The 17,142-nt window shown below is 42.6% G+C and overlaps 2 protein-coding genes across 4 annotated transcripts; both read right to left on the bottom strand.

The window, feature by feature from the left end:
- Window positions 1-4: 4 nt before the first annotated feature.
- On the bottom strand, window positions 5-3,564 carry akr1a1a (aldo-keto reductase family 1, member A1a (aldehyde reductase)). Of its 2 annotated transcripts, XM_080309181.1 has the most exons (6): window positions 2,857-3,564; window positions 1,791-1,942; window positions 1,358-1,407; window positions 1,117-1,266; window positions 877-1,036; window positions 5-615 (listed from the first exon to the last, which is right to left on the bottom strand). In XM_080309181.1, the coding sequence occupies exons 1-4, from the start codon at window positions 3,418-3,420 to the stop codon at window positions 1,247-1,249; spliced, it is 786 nt and encodes a 261-aa protein (XP_080165307.1). In that variant the 5' UTR covers window positions 3,421-3,564; the 3' UTR covers window positions 5-615; window positions 877-1,036; window positions 1,117-1,246. The 2 variants fall into 2 exon arrangements, with proteins under 2 accessions (XP_080165307.1, XP_080165306.1); XM_080309180.1 differs by having other exon boundaries at window positions 5-1,036.
- A 3,102-nt stretch (window positions 3,565-6,666) lies between these two features.
- dnajb5 (DnaJ heat shock protein family (Hsp40) member B5) lies at window positions 6,667-15,253 on the bottom strand. 2 transcript variants are annotated; one of them, XM_026186186.2, is made up of 4 exons: window positions 15,116-15,253; window positions 13,654-13,917; window positions 12,269-12,930; window positions 6,667-7,513 (listed from the first exon to the last, which is right to left on the bottom strand). In XM_026186186.2, the coding sequence occupies exons 2-4, from the start codon at window positions 13,862-13,864 to the stop codon at window positions 7,280-7,282; spliced, it is 1,107 nt and encodes a 368-aa protein (XP_026041971.1). In that variant the 5' UTR covers window positions 13,865-13,917; window positions 15,116-15,253; the 3' UTR covers window positions 6,667-7,279. The 2 variants fall into 2 exon arrangements, with proteins under 2 accessions (XP_026041971.1, XP_026041972.1); XM_026186187.2 differs by lacking the exon at window positions 15,116-15,253 and adding an exon at window positions 14,568-14,701.
- Window positions 15,254-17,142: the final 1,889 nt, after the last annotated feature.

Raw genomic sequence — 17,142 nt, 5'->3', positions numbered from 1 at the left:
GTTGTCAGTTTCTATTAAGCTTTTTTATTGCTTGTATATTAGGCATTACAAAATTAAGTTAAACAGATACTTGATTCATCAGAGTGAGGTTAAATCATCTGCATTTATGGTACCTGGTATTATTTGCCATTTATCTGCCTGTTTGACAGAGATGTAAATCTTGCAGAAAGACGGCATGTAACAAAGTTTTTGTTTGGTTCACCCCCCTCCCCCCCCTCCTACTTCTTCTACCAGACACTAAAACTCTTTACAGGGCAGTTTGTAGTTGATGAGATCTGTCTGTTCTCTGCTGCCAGCAGAGTGAAAGTATAAAGACGTGATCAGTAGTGCTGTCACTGGGCTAAGATACTGTTCAGTTTCTGTCCACACAGTGTCACTGTAACTGTGAGAGAAACACTGCTGCTTGGATTTTTTTTCTTTTTCTTTCTTTTTTTCTTCCCCCATACTGAAAATGTAACGGGGGTGAAAATTGATCAAAATTACTGAACTAAAATTGCTATGAAATTAATCATAGTGACAACTCTTCTTAAAAAGTATACATCGACTTTGCTAGAGACTCAGTAAGCATCATGGAAGGGGAAATGAGGATGTTCAGCATCTCTCCACACTCTCTCTCTGTAGAAACAAATGCAAATTGTAGTTAATGGTTTATTTTAATAATTTGCCTATTAATGTACTACTATACCCAACTAACTCCAAACACTTCTGAGAAACTGTTTAAAATCCAAGACCCACTGAAATCACCAGCTGTGAGCCTTCTCCAGAGGGAGACTACAATAGTTCATGCTTTGGTATATAAACATCTAAATATTTAGGCTCTGGGGGAAGAAGCAGTTCAGAATTGTTTTTAGGTGCCAAGGAGACATGGTGACTTACCTCGACTGTTGGAGCGATGAAACGGTTGTTGTGATTGAAGGATTCAATGCTCTTCGTGTCCTCTTCTGACAAGTAAAAGTCAAACACATTCAAGTTCTGCTGGATTCTGGAAGGCGTCACGCTTTTGGGAATACACACAACACCCCTCTGAATGTGCCACCTGCAAATGAGTCATTGAGTCATGTGATTAGTCAAATAAATGGAGGACACCGTTTAAGGGATTAGTGGTGATTGTATTACTTTGAGTTTTCCTGGGCCGGTGTCTTCTTGTATCTTTGGGCTATGGCTCCCAGTCAAGGATCTGCTAGCAGACTTGGTTCATTAGCGGAGGCCCAGGGTCTGTCTCCACTGCCCAGAGGACTGTAAGCTGTCACACAAACTCCCACTGAGCTGAGATGGAGGTGTGAAACCTGTTACTTTGACATATTAATCTCAGAAAGGATGACTGCCAGTTTGAATGTTAAACAATCATTAAACTGACCGACAGTGTGAGAGGAGATCTGCTTGAGACAAATATGGATGGCATTCAACCTGTAACACAGACACACAATTATTAGGTACAGTTTACTGACTTGTTTGAACAGAGCTGAAAAAATGTAGCTGCACGTGGTTTACTACAGGTTTGTGTCTGGCCATGCTTATGATGTCATCAGTCTGCCTGGCATTGAAGTTGGACAGACCTATAGCCTTGACTAGCCCTCTATCTACGAGGCTCTCCATGGCAGTCCAAGTATCCCTGTAGTGTGTGTCAGAGTAACAAATGCTTCCATCTTCCTTTCGAGGCATCAGTTCCTTCCCCCTCCTGAAACGCCCACACCTGAATAGCTGCTTCAGGTAAAGTGACAATTCAATCTCTGCTCAGTTACAGCCAGATGGAGACGTATTAACATTACTGAGTGTGTGTAGTCACTCACTGAAATGCAATGGGCCAGTGCATGAGGTAAAGGTCCAGGTAGGAGAGACCCAGATCTGCTAAACTGGTCCTGCATGCCTCTTCAACATCCTGGGGGTCATGTTTGGTGTTCCACAGTTTGGAAGTCACAAACACTTCTTCACGCTGCAGAGCCTGGAGCGGAAAGTATGACACGGATACAAACCAATGACTGCTCTGAATACAGGGAAACACTTGAACAGGGCACATTACAGACAGTGACAAGTTTGAGCCTGATGGTAGTGAACTGCAGACTTGAACCTATGTTAAAACCAATCTTCATCTACATGTTTTGGCTTACAGACCAAATATTAACCACTTCTTCAAAACCATTTGCTGACACAGTGATTTGTATACACTCTTTGGACTCTTCTTTAAAGAAACATTATGTTATTTGGGTTTCTGAAATTTATTTGAAAAAAACAAACAAAAAGCAACAAAAAACCCACGAGAGAAGTATAGATGAAAAAACATCTTGGCAGAGCTTCCTAACCTCAGAAATATAACTAAAACTGTCATACATCTCTAACCCTGCAGTGGCCCTCAGGTTTAATAAACAACAGCAACAATCAACAGAAAAACACTTCACAGGTAAGATAAGGAGCAGATATCTTGTTTGTTTATGTGACTAAACTGAAAATATTTATCCGTTTTTTATCTGAATGTCAGTAGATTTATCAGTTAACACTGTAAAGCCTGAAACATGAAATAACTGCCAGGAAATTCTATTTAATTGTAAATAAATAAATAAATAATAATAATAATAATAATAATTAATTTGCTCACAGTAGCACTGCATGTGTCTGATAGGCTACCCTATTACATGGTCCAGCAGATAGCTCCTACAATTCTTAATATCATTCTAAAGCTCACTTTTAAAGCTCTGAGTCAAGAAAGCATGTGGATTGCTTTGAAAAGTTTGGCTAAATATTTGTAGTTTTTACTTTTGTATGTATTTTTATGGCACATGTCCACACCAGCCTACTGATGTGGCTGACGTGAAGAGAATAAAGGCACCTGGAGCTGATTAAAAGACCACCAAAGCTCACCTTTCCTGGACCCACCCAGAGAGCCAGAGCCTCTCCAACCTCCTTTTCATTCTCATAAGCAGCAGCACAATCAAAGTGCCTGTATCCACACTCTAAAGCTGTATGCACCGCCTGCTTCACCTGAGAACACACAGAGACAGACGTAAGCTTTAAAATTCCACCATGTCCAAAAACATTTGTTGGACCTGCTAACTCTGTGTGAGTGTTTATGTCCCTGCCTGTCCCGAGGTACTTTTCCATGTGCCGAGTCCAATCACGGGCATCCTCTGCCGTGTCGAGAGAGTCACAAAGGTGTTCATCCTCCAACTCTGAGAACCTGGCGGAGAAAAGACAAAGAGGAGTGTGTGAGGTCTTCACTCGCGAGCTTATATGAGGCTTAGTTGTCTGGTCATCATGACCAAGTCCTAACACTGAGTTACTGATTAAAACACATATGAGTTCATGATCTGCACTACAGCTGGGGTCATGTGTATGAATCATATACTCTACATATGCAAATTCCTTTAACAAGCAATCGTCTTGCTTGCTGACCCACTTTTCTGTTATTAGCTGTTCTTTTGCCATTTGAGCTTAAAACTGTGTTTCGGTGAAAATATAAACTCTTTGTGAACTCAGCCCCGTCGCAAGAAATGGCTGATGCGGCTAGATGCCATTCGTCACAGTGCAGAGTTACTGGAGCACATCTCAGGCAGCCTTTCCATGGTTCACTAATTGCCTGTTTTATCCTCAACATGTGGGGCGCACACACAGACTTTGCTCATCAGGCACTGCAGTTGTTTCACGTGATCTCCCAGCACAGATCACCTTCCCTTTGCTCTGCCCAGGGTGCAGGAGAAAACATTTAAACCAGTAACCATCAAACACAACCAGCATTTGAATAAAAAGTCTTTCTTCTCGTACCTGGAATTGCTTCAGAAGATGAACCAGTGATCAGTTGAAGGTTGAGTCCATCAGAATTTTAGCACGCTGAGGTCAGTCTGTCTTCATATGTTTATCTGTAACTACGGCTGATGGAAAATGTCCAAATTCCACCATGCACACTGTTAAACATTCATGACCAGGGTCACAAGGCAGATTTATTTGTTTAGAGGTGCTGGTGGCTGCTCAATTTTTACTTCCATATTACTTTCAGAATTTGGAGTCTTATTCCAGTTTTGATCTTGCTAACCTTAAATGCCCAATCAAATCAATAATCTATCCATCTATCTACGTCTGAGAAGATGAATGCAGCAGGGAAGATGAAAAAATAGTTTTGATACAGAGATTTGTTTACATTCTTTTGACTATTTTCTCTAAAGAAATGTCGGATAATTTAGTCTTCAAACATGAAGTTAAACAAAACCATGACTGAAGATTACACGAACAAATCTTGATGGATCTTGTTAACCTTACAACTGTAATAAAAACTGTCAGATAAATGTATTACAGTGGCCTTCATGCGCAAAGCAAAAATACAAATACACAAAACCCAACAATTTTAACTTTGCAAGCAAGGTAAGGACAGGCAGGTGTCACGGTGGTAAAGTGGTTAACAAGACAGTTACTGGTTCATGTTGGATGGCTGGGGCCTTTCTGTGTGGAGCTTGCATGTTTTCCCTGTGCCTGCATGGTACTCCTGAGGGTCCGAATAACATTCGTCAAACTTAAGTAACGATTCTAAATTGGTCATACCCGTGAATGTCTTTCTATGCTGTCCACTCTTGCCTCTGTACGCAACCACAGAAGATTTCAGATCAAACAGAACTCGAACAGTGTGACTGAAGTGCAAATTTTTAGCTTTAACTCAAAGCATTTTACAAAAGTATTGCATTAACTTTTAAGAAATTACAGCCATTTATAGTCTCCCATTTTCCAGTACTTAAAAATTATTGTCTGACACGCAGTTTCATGGCCAGGTGAGATCTGTTCCTTTGTTATTTAATGATAAATGGTGCAGATAGAAGATATGGAGTTGGAATGGACTCCAAGTGATGAACTTGCTTGAGGTACCACAGGAGACAAATATGGTGCTCAAAGACAGAATTGTGTGCATGGTTAAGAGAAACAACATCTAACAAAGTCAAGAACACTCTCTGGTAGGCCTATTCTTCAAACGTCTTCATTTGATTATGAAAATAAATACACAAGGTCTACAACACAGTGAAAACTACTCGTATTTGGTTTTTCAGTCTTATGGCATCCTCCTTCATTTCCATCAATATATCCTTGGATCTCATATTACGGTTTATCCTGGAATAATGAGAAAACAGGTCTCAGTTGGACATGAAACTGGTTGTCAGCCAATGGTCATAATTGTTAAGCAGTGAATGGAGGTGTTTTGTAAAACCCCTTTAATGAAATCAGAGAATCTGCACTTCAAACATCTTTATGCCTGGTTTAAACTCCACTGTGGTGGTGTAAAAGAGGCAAAATTAACAGGTTAAGGTATGTTTGTTGTTGCTGTTGTGCGCTGAGAAAGGTTTTAATCTTATATAATGTTGCATGTTGGTCTTTTCTCCTCCCCCCTCCTTGAGGTTTTCTTCTTTCCCACTGTTGCCAAGTGCTTGCTCATAGGAGTTCTGAGATTATCAGTTTTTCTTAGACTGTAAAGCACTTTGAGGTGAATGTTATTAGGAACTGGTACTTGTTCTCAAGCAGCAATAAATGAAAATGAAGCAAACTTCACACATTTGGTTTATTTGTTTTCATTTTGAAAAATTCATAGATATTGGCATATGCACAATAAGCAGTGTAAGTGAGTCTTTGATTAGCAGCAGCAGCACTTGTTAAGCCTGGTTGTTGCCACAGGACCATCACACAAGTCATTCAAGTCTCTCCCCAAAGAGAAAAAACAACAACATATCTTATAGTTTTGTCTTTCACAATATAAAAGAGAATTTATCAAACACGAAGCATTCAAATATTTTCCTGTACACCTCATTTATTCGACCTACTAGGACTGTCAGCATAACCCACACGTATTCTCACCACTGCTGCAAATTACAGCGAGGAAGAGCTCAAGGGCGTCCCCTGCAGCTGAGACAGAGAACAGTTTTTCTATTTGCACTACATACAGTTTGTAACGTTTGATGTACAGCTGTTAGGGAACAGAGGCATTTATCACATCGGAAACTGAGGACTCCATGTAACCAAAAAAGTAGACAACAATGCGGTCTACTTTTTGGCATTGCTCACAGTAGCACCGAGACATGGCCTTCAAATGCCACAAGAGAAAGCAGAATATCCCACAACAAAGCTGGCTTTCCCACAGGAATCGGTCTAACGTCACGCTTGCATTCCTCTGGGAAATCCAGCAATTACTTGTATGGCACTTTACAAAGACGAATTGGCAAAAATCATCAGTCTTGTATCAAATCACTTCCTATAAATGATCCTTCTTACATACAGTACAGTAAGGTGAATTACTTTACATAGCTTGCTTACCGTTTTTTTAAAATTACCAGGTCCTGGTGGTAACGCCTAACACAGCATAGGGCATCATGTGTTGTGTTCATGGCTATTTGTCTTTATTATAGTGTGACCTGTATGTGTGTTCACATATGTGGTGTGACACCGGGCTAAGGCACCTAAATGTCCCTCAGATATTGAGCCAGGCTATTCAGTTCACAGCTCAGAAGGGAAAGCACCGATATTATGTGCAGATATCTAAACTTACACTGCTGTTACAGTTACGTGATTGTCATTCCCAGATTCTTCCATTGCAGCTAAACTATGCTAATATTATTGGAGTAATGCAAGAGTTTTTAGAGCTCTGTGGCACTGCACGTCTAGGGATATTTTAGGGGAGACAGATCATACTAATGGCCTACAGATTTTCAAGCATAATTCTTTATTAGATTGAAAGCATGGGGGAGAAAAAAGAAGAAAAACTCTGGCATGTGCCAAAGGAAAGGCTATGCTAAAAACCACTGAAGCTGCTGGTACACTTAATGTAAACATTAAGCAATCCTTTTTTGACATGTTTGGAAAACAAAATCCTGTTCTTGTTATAAAATATTTCACGCTTTATCCTATCACAAAAAGACGAGGATCAGAGTCGGACGGCATATAAAACCACTGATAAATCCGTATAAAACAGTTAAGAAAAGAGGTTCCCTTAAAAACCAGAATCGTGCTGAGCCCATCCTCAGCACCGCTCTGCTGCTCAGGGTGCTTGTGTGTGTGTGTATTTGTGGGTCTGTGTGTGTCTGTGTGCGCGCGCGTTTGGGCTGAAAGACAAAATAAATATGAGTACTTTACATCCTGATACTGCCATTCTTCCTTTTGTGAAGTCCCTAAATTATCACAGCACATGTTCAAAGCTGTATTCATTCACAGGGACATGAGGGTAACTACAAACAAAGAAGGAGTAGATGAAGGAGTGTAGTTTTTTTCCTCAGGTTTAGTCTGGAGTTTGTGGTGGAGGAGTTAGAGATGTGTCTTTCTAGGACTGGGGGAGGTGTTGTCTGATAATTTCTCTGGACTGAGGGGGGATCCTGTCGGGAAAACGGACCGAAAACTCCACGATGAGGTCACCACGCTGTGAAGGGTTCTTTGGAAAAGGCAGGCCTTCGCCTCTGAGTCGTTTCACCGTCCCTGGCTTGATGATGTCGTGACAAGGGAGGGAGATAACGCGGTTTTCCAGCGTGGGAATGCTAACTGTGCAGCCACACAACGCCTGGAGAAGAGAGGAGATTGAAAGGGTTAATATCATTAATAGGAATAAAATGCCAAATCCATGAATATCTCGGTGATGTAATGTTTCGTTAAAGTCTGCAGTGTTCATATCTTCCCCCAGTACGCTATCGGGAGGCAGTATTTGTTGTGCTTTCGGTGTGGTGTGTGTAAAAGTATGTGAAGAAAAGAAATTGTACTGACAGCACTGCGGGGGTCGAAAGAGCAGTATTTGGAACGGGAACATTTAGGAAAACATGACTTGGCAGTGGGAAAGTTTTCTAGTCTTTGTTTCCAAGTGTGTGTGTGTGTGTGCATGTGTGTTAGGGAGTGTGTGTAAGTGTGTCAGCATTGCAGGGCCCCACATTGCACAGGGGACTAATTTTAGCAACGGTCTCATAGCTGGGACTAATGAAGTGAGGCAGGAATCGGCTGAGCTCGTAAATAGTTGGAGGGCCTGTCAGATCCCCACATGCACACAAACACACACATGCACAGACGCACACTCACTCACATGCCTCACCTCCTTATCACAGTGCCTGATGCATCCAGTCCGTGTAGAGAGCGCTAAACTAAACACAGAGACTTTCCGGTTATCACGACTTCACAGGCTTTCCAGTGAGCATCATTCACCAGATTTGCACTTAATGGAAAGAACTATTTAAATCCACAACAGTGTGAATGGACTTCCCTTTTCTTTTTTCTTTAAATATAACACTTGAAAAATACATCACTACAAATAAAACAGTAAATAAATACTATAAAAAGGTGTGGAAAAGAGAGAGAAAACCAGTGAGAATGACCAGCAGTAGAATTCACTGTGAGCTAAAGGGTTAGGTTAAATAATGAAGACGGGGAGACAGAAGCTTAATTTGGAGATTCCTCAAACTACTCTAAGACAAAGAAAGATATAGAAATTAAAATTAAACATTTTAAAGTTGTTAAAGGGTCGGCTCTCTTATGCCATTTGTTACTGGCTCCATTAACCTTTAGCCGAGGAGATAAAAAAATGTTACTGTTCATCAGGTATAGACCAATTTTAACAGCATGTTGCTATTGTTACTGTGCTACTTTTAAATGCATTTACAGCTAAGGCTGATGAAATACACTCACCAGCCACTTTATTAGATATGGCAGCAACTCAATGCATTTGCAGTTCAAACAGAGCATCAGAATGAGGAAGAAATGTGATTTAAATGACTCTGAACGTGACACGTGGTTGTTGCTGTCAGACAGGCTGGTCTGAATATTTCAGAAACTGCTGATCTACTGGGATTTTCCAACACAACCATCCCTAGTGTTTACAGGCCGTGTTCCAAAAAAGAGAAAATATCCAGTGAGTGTCAGTTTTCTGAGTGAAAATGTCTTGTCGAAGCCAGAGATCAGCAGAGAAGTGCTTTGATCTAATAAGAAGGAAAAAACAACTCAAATAACCACGCATTACAAATAAGGTATGCAAGAGAGCATCTCTGAATGCACAACGCGTTGTACCTTGAAGCAGATGGGCTACAGCAGCAGGAACACCACACTCATGTCAGCTAAGAACAAAAAACTAAAGCTACAATTTACAAGGGCTCACCAAAATTGAACAATAGAAGAATGGAAAAACATTCAGTCTGATAAATCTCTATTTATGGCACGATATTCACATGGTAGGGTCCAAATTTGGCATGAACAACATGAAAGCATGGATTCATCCTTCCTTTTATTAACCGTTCACGCTGCTGGTGTGGGAGATATTTTCCTGGCACACTTTGGGCTTGTACCCACTGAGCATCACTTAAACCACAGCCATCCCTTTATGACCACAGTATGCCCGTCTTCTGATGGCTGCTTCCAGCAGGATAACACACCATGTCACAAAGCTCAAATAATCTAATACAGGATTCTTAAACACTGTACTCAAATGGCTTTCTCAATCCAACATAGTGGCTCTGGGATGTTGTGGAACTGGATTTCATATCATGGATGTGCAGCTGACAAATCTGCAGTATCTGTCTGATGCTGTCATGTCAATATGGACTAAAATCTCCAGCACCTCTGTTTCCAGCAGACTTATAGCAAACCAAAAGCGTGTCCAATCCAGTACTACATACCTACCTAATAAAGCAGTGAGTGTGCATCTAGTACAGGTAACTATAGTGGTGCTAGATATAAAAAGGGAGATCACTTATATCACCTGGGTATCATAAAAGATCAAATCCCTGAAGGATTAAGATACTCAATAGCTAGAGATGTATAAATTCTATCCCCTTCTGGTGTAATTGTGATTTTTGCCCAGAATAATAGCTCCAAGATCCAATCCATGCGCTTAGACACTATTGTACTAATTGGAAGATTTTCAGGCTGTGCCTGTTTCTTTGAAAAGAAACTGGGGTGTAAATGTGGCCTGGAGAGCAGCTGCTTCACAGGACCAAGTTTTCCAGCCATGACATCATCATCATCCTTTAACCCATCACATACATTAGAGGGTGATTTCTTTGACTGCAGTGGAGAGCAGTGGCTCATCCTTCAGTTATGGACAGCTCCATTGACTAACACACGTCTCGCACACAGACAGGTTGCCATGACGCGCAACACACATTGCCAGCTGATCCGAGGGCCCACTGATTGCGTAAGCCTCAGCACAGACAAGGCTTTAGAAACTGACACAGACACACAGTCACTTTTTGCTATATTTGAAAGAACATTTTCTAGACTTGTATTACTGAGGGCCATATGCTAATGTTAACTTTCACTGTTAAAACCCAACAGTTTTGTTACATTTAGCTGTCAGAGCCAGCTTAAGGCGTGCTCATAGTCCGAAGTGTCCTTACAAGTGTGGGCCGCCTGTCACAGAGCCTGTCCTGAAATACTGGTTGCTAATGCTACACACAACAGATGCTGCAAAATGCAAATGCTGTCTTACTCCCATAGATTCAGCAGTTATTTGCCAGAGAGCTGCAAAAAAGCTGTCCACGCTGCCTTCAGAGCCCAGCAGCTACAGTTGTCCTGGATGTGGATTTTACAGCAATGACAGGAGCTAGACAACTCAGAGGCTTCATTATTGCCATAGAGCCTACCTACAGATCCCAATATAGACTGGTTTCAGGGAAGCCAGTGTGTCATATTTGAGGTAAACTCTCAAATTGCTTCTGACTGTAACTGTGAAAAGACAGCGGGGCTGAATGTTACCTCTGCTAATGTCTCCCAGGAGTTTATAGCATAGCCAAACAAACTTGGAGACACTAAACTGAGCCGCTGATCAGGGCATGCTTCAGGCAGAAAGCAAAACTGAACAGCCAAATATCTGGAGACTCATACAGCAGCCAAAAATATGACTAAATAGAGATACCTGCTTCAGAAAGGCGATTGCAAATATCAGCATGCCTCAGTCTCACCCCTTTTGGTTTTTACTTTGTAATGAGCACTTGCAGAGATTTTTGCTAATATAATCAATCATCTGATTCGTGAAGCTATATTCTCTACTGAAGAACTGGATAACATTTGCCACATTATGCGTGGTAGGTTTTCTAGCATGCGGCATGCATCTGGTGCTGTGATTTTACTGCAGTATTTAGCATCACATCTTCAAGAGAGCAGTGGAATATGAGCTCTTATTTGCTTTGGATACTGAATCATCTGACCCACTTCCCTAATATTCCCTAGATACCCCCCCGACACACACATCCCAGCCACAGTTCCCCTTCGCTTCCTCATCTCAACTTTAGCTGCGTCAGAAATTAAGTCTCTTATCTGGCTGCTGTGGGAGCAGAGGGTTTTAGCTGTGGGAGTTCTGCAGTGCAAACCTAATCACTGTGCTGGTTTGATCAAGTACCATCCCCTGCTTAATGTGACTCAACAAACTCTAATGTGCTCTCGTCAACTTAGGCTTCATTGTCTTTCCGTGTGCAGACGCACTTATTTTCCAGCGCATTAACTGCACGGTGCGAGAGTCAGTGCTGCTTTTAGAGGAAACCTGCTAAAAAAACAAAACAAAAAAAAAAACAAAACAAAAAACACAGGCCCGAGTTGAGTAAAAACAACATCTCCCCTGACATCTCCAGCTATTTGAGAACACCTGCCATTAAGCAGATCACGTCGAGAGCAGGCCAGTGAGTGGCAACGCTATTAGAAACATTAAAGTTTGTCTAATATAGAGCCAGAGCAGAGCTGGTGCTGGACTCTCTGCCCTCTAATTAAATGTCCTGCCAGTCACAGTAATAACAGCCTGGATCATCACCAATGTCACACTGCAATCCGTCTTTAACGGAGTGTGTTGGCAAATACGCTTGAAGATGGAGAGTGTGTGCACACACACTTGCTTGTGTGCAGCTTTGTGCTTGTGTGTCTATTTATGTATTGATGCATATGTTTTCATACAGTGTGCAGAACAAGTGAGGATAATGGCTTTGTGCCAGTCGCACAAATACACCACATTCTGGCTTCCTCTATCACATTGCAGTGGCAGAGACTCTGATGCACACACTCTCCCACCTTGGTATGTTTGATATGACCACCCACCCAGCACTGTTAAATTACAGACACACCTCTCTGGGCTGAATGACATGAATAATTTGTATTTTTAGTTCAAACTTTGCACATCTTCATTAAAAATTAACCTGGGACTGCTCCACTGGGAATCAACATCAGAAGCTTGGCAGCATTATCTACAACTACATGTAGAACAGCAACAAAGAGAGTTCAACTGGTGACAGAGGGAAAATCAGAAGACAAGACAGATGAGAGAGGGAGGTTAAATCGAAGGAGACAGGCGCACCTCTTTTAGGCTGATCTTGCAGTTATAGATTATGTTGGAACCGTCTCTTTTGAAGTGGGCGTGCCCTTTGTCTTTAAGCACAAACGCTATGTCGGCGGGAATGTTCTCAGGGGTCTCGTCCCCTTCCTTTGGGAAAGTAATCTTGGTCCCCTCCTTCCAGCCTTTCTTGATGACAATGTTGAGGATCTTGTCCTCCGTCCTCATGCTCCGTCCGTCTGGGTTCAACCTGCGGCGCGTGATCTTCATGCGCTTGGTGCAGCCGTGGAAGATCTCTTCCAGCGAGACCTTCAGCTCGTGGACGACCGGAGGATCCTGCTGCTTTCGGTTGGTCCCGAGGCGCTCTGATGGTACGCCTCTCCTCCTGCGGCCTTCCCCTGGGAAGCCATTGTTCATCCCCCCCGGAAAGCCAAACTGCCTCCCAAAATGGGTAAAGGGATCATCCTCGTCCATTTCCGCGTCCTGCTCCGTGTCATTGCTGTGGTCGTTGTGGAAGGAAAAGCCGTTGGAGCGACTGTGACTGCGGTTGGAGCCGAAAAACATATCAAAGGGGTTGGAGCCACCGAAGAAGGAGGCAAAGGTGGCATGGGGATCTCCATGAAAAGTGTAGTGGTACGATGAACTTCCGGGAGGACCCGAAGAGCTGCTGCCTCCTGTTTTTAAGCCTGAGAGATTTAAAAAAAGAGAGTGAGAGAAAGAGAACAAGAACGTGAGACCTCACATGCACACACTCAAACACCCACCAGCCAAAATACACACAATAATATGAATTCAGATACCAGACGTAGGACCTAAACACAAAGTGTGGGTAACAGTAGAGAGAAGAGTGGTGCCCGCGTAGGTGGGAAAAATCCCACAGCATCACCGGTCTTCCAAAAGCACTGCTGTTGGAGAAACTCAGGTCACTCCATCCAACACACTCGCACAGAAACACACACTTACACGCACACGTTTTCAGCAGAGACACATGCACAGAACACCCACAAATGCAAACTACAGCAGTCGCTGCTATTCATATCTGAACCACGTAATAGTCTTATGCCATCTGTCTGTCATCTAGCACACCACACAGACACGCACACAGAGTTACATACACACTCTACGGGCAGCTGAGGTAGACTATAAGGTATTAGAGCTGGTAAGTGTTGTTGACACCGAAGACAACAACAGAAAATTAAACATGTGCCAGCACATAAACATGAAAACATGGAAGAGACGGCATTATTACTTCAGTGACTGAAACCCACCAAGCTGCGATATGAGATGGTTCCTGAGCTATTTCAATAACAACTTAATCCATCATAACCCCGGCTTAATAAGGCTTCACTAACAAAGCCTGCACTCTCTGACCCCTTGCACTCAAATGACCCAGAACACCCTCTCCTTACCTTCCTCTCCCAGCTGATCATAGACCACCCTCTTCTTGGGGTCACTCAGCACCTCATAGGCTTCTGCGATCTCCTTGAACTTCTCCTCTGCGCTAGGATCCTTGTTCTTGTCTGGGTGAAAGCGGAGCGCCATGCGCCGGTAGGCCTTCTTGATTTCCTCCTCGTTGGAGCCCTTGGGGATACCCAAGGTCTTGTAGTAGTCCTTCCCCATGTTGGCACTCTCAGGAATGGGACCCCCTCTTCAGCTCAGGCTGTTGTCAGTCACTGGTGAGATACAAGACTACTTTAGAGTCTTAAGATGGATACTACGCTGAAGGAGAGGTTATATTTGAGTTGGCAAAGGTACAGAGTGGACTGCATCCATTAGGGTTTTACTGTGAACACTATTTAATGATGCTGTAGCTGGAAATAGAAGGTGCTGCTTTCACTGCTGAAAAATCAAGAGTGCCGAGGAATCCCCCTTCATCTAATTCATCACAGGGCTTCTGGCGACCAGCTCAGCCTGTTAGGCAGGGTATAGATAATACTTTAATAATAATGGTGATGATTATCTGCCTCCATCCCAGTTTTGTTTAACCATCCGGGCATAAAAACCCAAATGGACAGGCAGAAGTGCTTCGCCGAAGCACTGCGGTGGACACAGCGGGAGCGCACACGGCAGGGGGAAAGCCTGGTTTCATCTGTAACACTAAAACACCCTGACTATCTGCTGCTACAGAAACCGTTCGCTATTACAGTAAAGCCCACTCCCACGGGAAAAAAACCCCCTTTAGCGTGACAATTTCAGCTTTATTTGTGCCACTGTAAAAACCAACAGCGGGTTTAATCTGATTCACATTCCGACAGAAAGGAAAAGCCTAAAAAATAAAAAACGAATAAATGGACAGTGAGAAGAAATACAAGCAAAATCCTACCAGGAAGCTTTGCAATTAATGAAGAATCAGAACAGCATGGCCCGGCTTCTCCCTGTCTCTCTGTCTTTCTTCCCTTCAGCCCCTGCTGTCTGCCTGCCTGCTGCTCTGATGCTGCTGGGTCCTTATAAATTGACGTCAGGACGCCGGGAGGATCACTGGCTCTGAAATAACCGGTGACCAAACACCGAGATCCCCCTGACGTTTCTCTGAAAAATCTCGGACAAATGTCCGTGAACCTTCGAGTCCACATCCACCATGGGTAATAATAATAATACTAATATATATTTTTTAAAAGCAGGGTACCGTTCTCTAAAAAATGGATTAAAGCATGGGTGCGCAAGGAATCTATGAAAAAGTTACTAAGTGATTGTAACTTCTTTGATACGGGGCTGTGTTCGGTTTTTAATAACTCCTTTCACTCTGGTGATGGTTGATAAACCTAACCCCGCTTCTCGTCCGCAGTCGTGTTCTTTTCTGGTCCACCCGACTTTGAAATTTGCGCAAATATAGAAAGCTTTTCCTTAAAAAGCGTCAAAACATTTCCTTACCGAGCCTGCTCCTCCTGCTGCTGCTGCCTTGTTTCCGATTCTGGTCCTGTGTCTGAAAATTGCAGCCGGGAGAGCAGACCCAACCCTCTGTCAGCCAGCAGCGCTCTTTGTTCAGGGTCTGCTCACATACACACAAACAGCACAGGCTGATTTCTATTTAGGATTAAGTTAAATTAGTGGCATTGGTTTAACTTTTTGATTTATGGGCAGTCGAAGCTGGCAGGTCTGGGGCTTGGGTGGACATATTTGGACAGGCGTCGTCCTGATACCTTTCTTTAATTTTTTTTCTTTTTAAAGGAAAAAGAAAGCGGTGTGTGTTAATGCGTGTGATCCTGCAGTCGTGCCTGGATTTAATCGGTATAAACACTGACTGCTGAGTCATGTGATGACTCCCCTCTTCCCCACACACGCATTTTCATCTTCTATCTTTGTGAAAAGTTAACATTATTCACATCCTACTTTCTCAACACCAAACCTCAACTTTCACGCTTTCCCATCCCTCAAAAACCCATTACATCCTCAACCCAAATCTTATTTTTAATATTTTCACTTTTACACTTAACCTCACCCCCAACACAGATTACCTTTTTCCCTCCCAACCTTTAAGCCTTTCACCTATTATTATAAATCCAAGTTTAGCCATTTCCAAAATAATCCATCTGACCCCAAACCTTGACCCAGAGCTGCTTGGAGATTGTTGGAGAGTGAAAATGGCTCCATCAAGGTTGATGTTTGGTAGAGATTCAACACATACACAGCTTCTAAATAATGTCTTATTAGAATAAGTATATAAGTATATATAATAAGTATAATAAGTCTTAATTTGAACAAATCAGTAAGCAATAAGCATCCACATTTAGGCCTTCATCAGGTTACGTGCTTTACTAGTGAGGATTCCCAAACAAATAGTTAAACTTACCCAAACCTGTTGACAAATGGTCTTAAAGCTCAGAGTGACCCCTAGACTGTCCTTGTGTACAAGTGAACCTGATATTACAAGATTTCACATCTTGTAATATGTGAAATCTATTAATCTTCACATTAATATGAACTCAGATACCAGATGTAGGACCTAAAGACAAAGTGTGGGTAACAGTAGAGAAGAGTGGTGGCCACGTGCTTAAAATCCCCAGAGATACATTAAATAGATTTTGTTCAATAAAATTTACCTTATTTGGAGTTTTTTTTCCGTCTTTCACTGCAGGGAGATTTCATTCCACACATCACATCTCAAAGGAGAAATATTCCTTTGTGCAGATCAGATCAAGGAGCAGCCTACCTAGCTTTAAAAAAAAAAAAAGTAGAAGAAAATTGCATGTAATGTGGAGGTCTGAGTCATTATTGATGACTTTTAGCATTAAGTGCACAGGAAAGTACACCCAGCAGGGTGAAACGCTTCTTGTCGAATTGAGACGGGGAGAGATAATGAGAGAGAAATAAAGGCTCATTTAGGTTTGAGTCATCACTCCCCACTGGACTGGCGAGGAGGTGCGAGAAAAGTGGGCGTCTCAATGGAGGAGTCTGTCTGACACACGCTTAACATTCAAAATAAAGCAAGCACGAAGAGAACTGGCGTATAGCTGTGCAGGGCACTGGGGAGACATTCCTGTGCGTCTCGATAGGTGTGTGTGTTTTGGCAGTGGGGAGGGACTTTGAGCCATTGCAGCTGTCCCACAAGAACAACTGGTTAGTGGTGGAGTGCTATTCGTGCTTGGGAATGTGACTGCCACTGAAACATGTTGAAGCTGACTGCAATGCAACATCCGGTTAGGTGAAGATCTGCATCTGTCTGTATCAAATCACTGAACTGGTTACACAATCGACTATTCTTATTCATTACAGGCAGGAGGTCTTGCATAACTGGTGAGCTTTCAGAGAACAGAGTCACATTTCTGCTGCCGTGCACCATGTGTGTGTTTGTTTGCAAACTAATAGCCATTGATGACTGCCTGGGAGCTCATCCACGTGCTCCTCTGATGCTGAGTGTGCACCGAAACGGGGTGATGCTGGGTTTCCATGGTGACACA

This window comes from Astatotilapia calliptera, chromosome 12 (assembly GCF_964374335.1).
Source record: "Astatotilapia calliptera chromosome 12, fAstCal68.1, whole genome shotgun sequence".
Classification (NCBI taxonomy): Eukaryota; Metazoa; Chordata; class Actinopteri; order Cichliformes; family Cichlidae; genus Astatotilapia; species Astatotilapia calliptera.
This window is presented reverse-complemented; position numbering and strand designations above follow the sequence as displayed.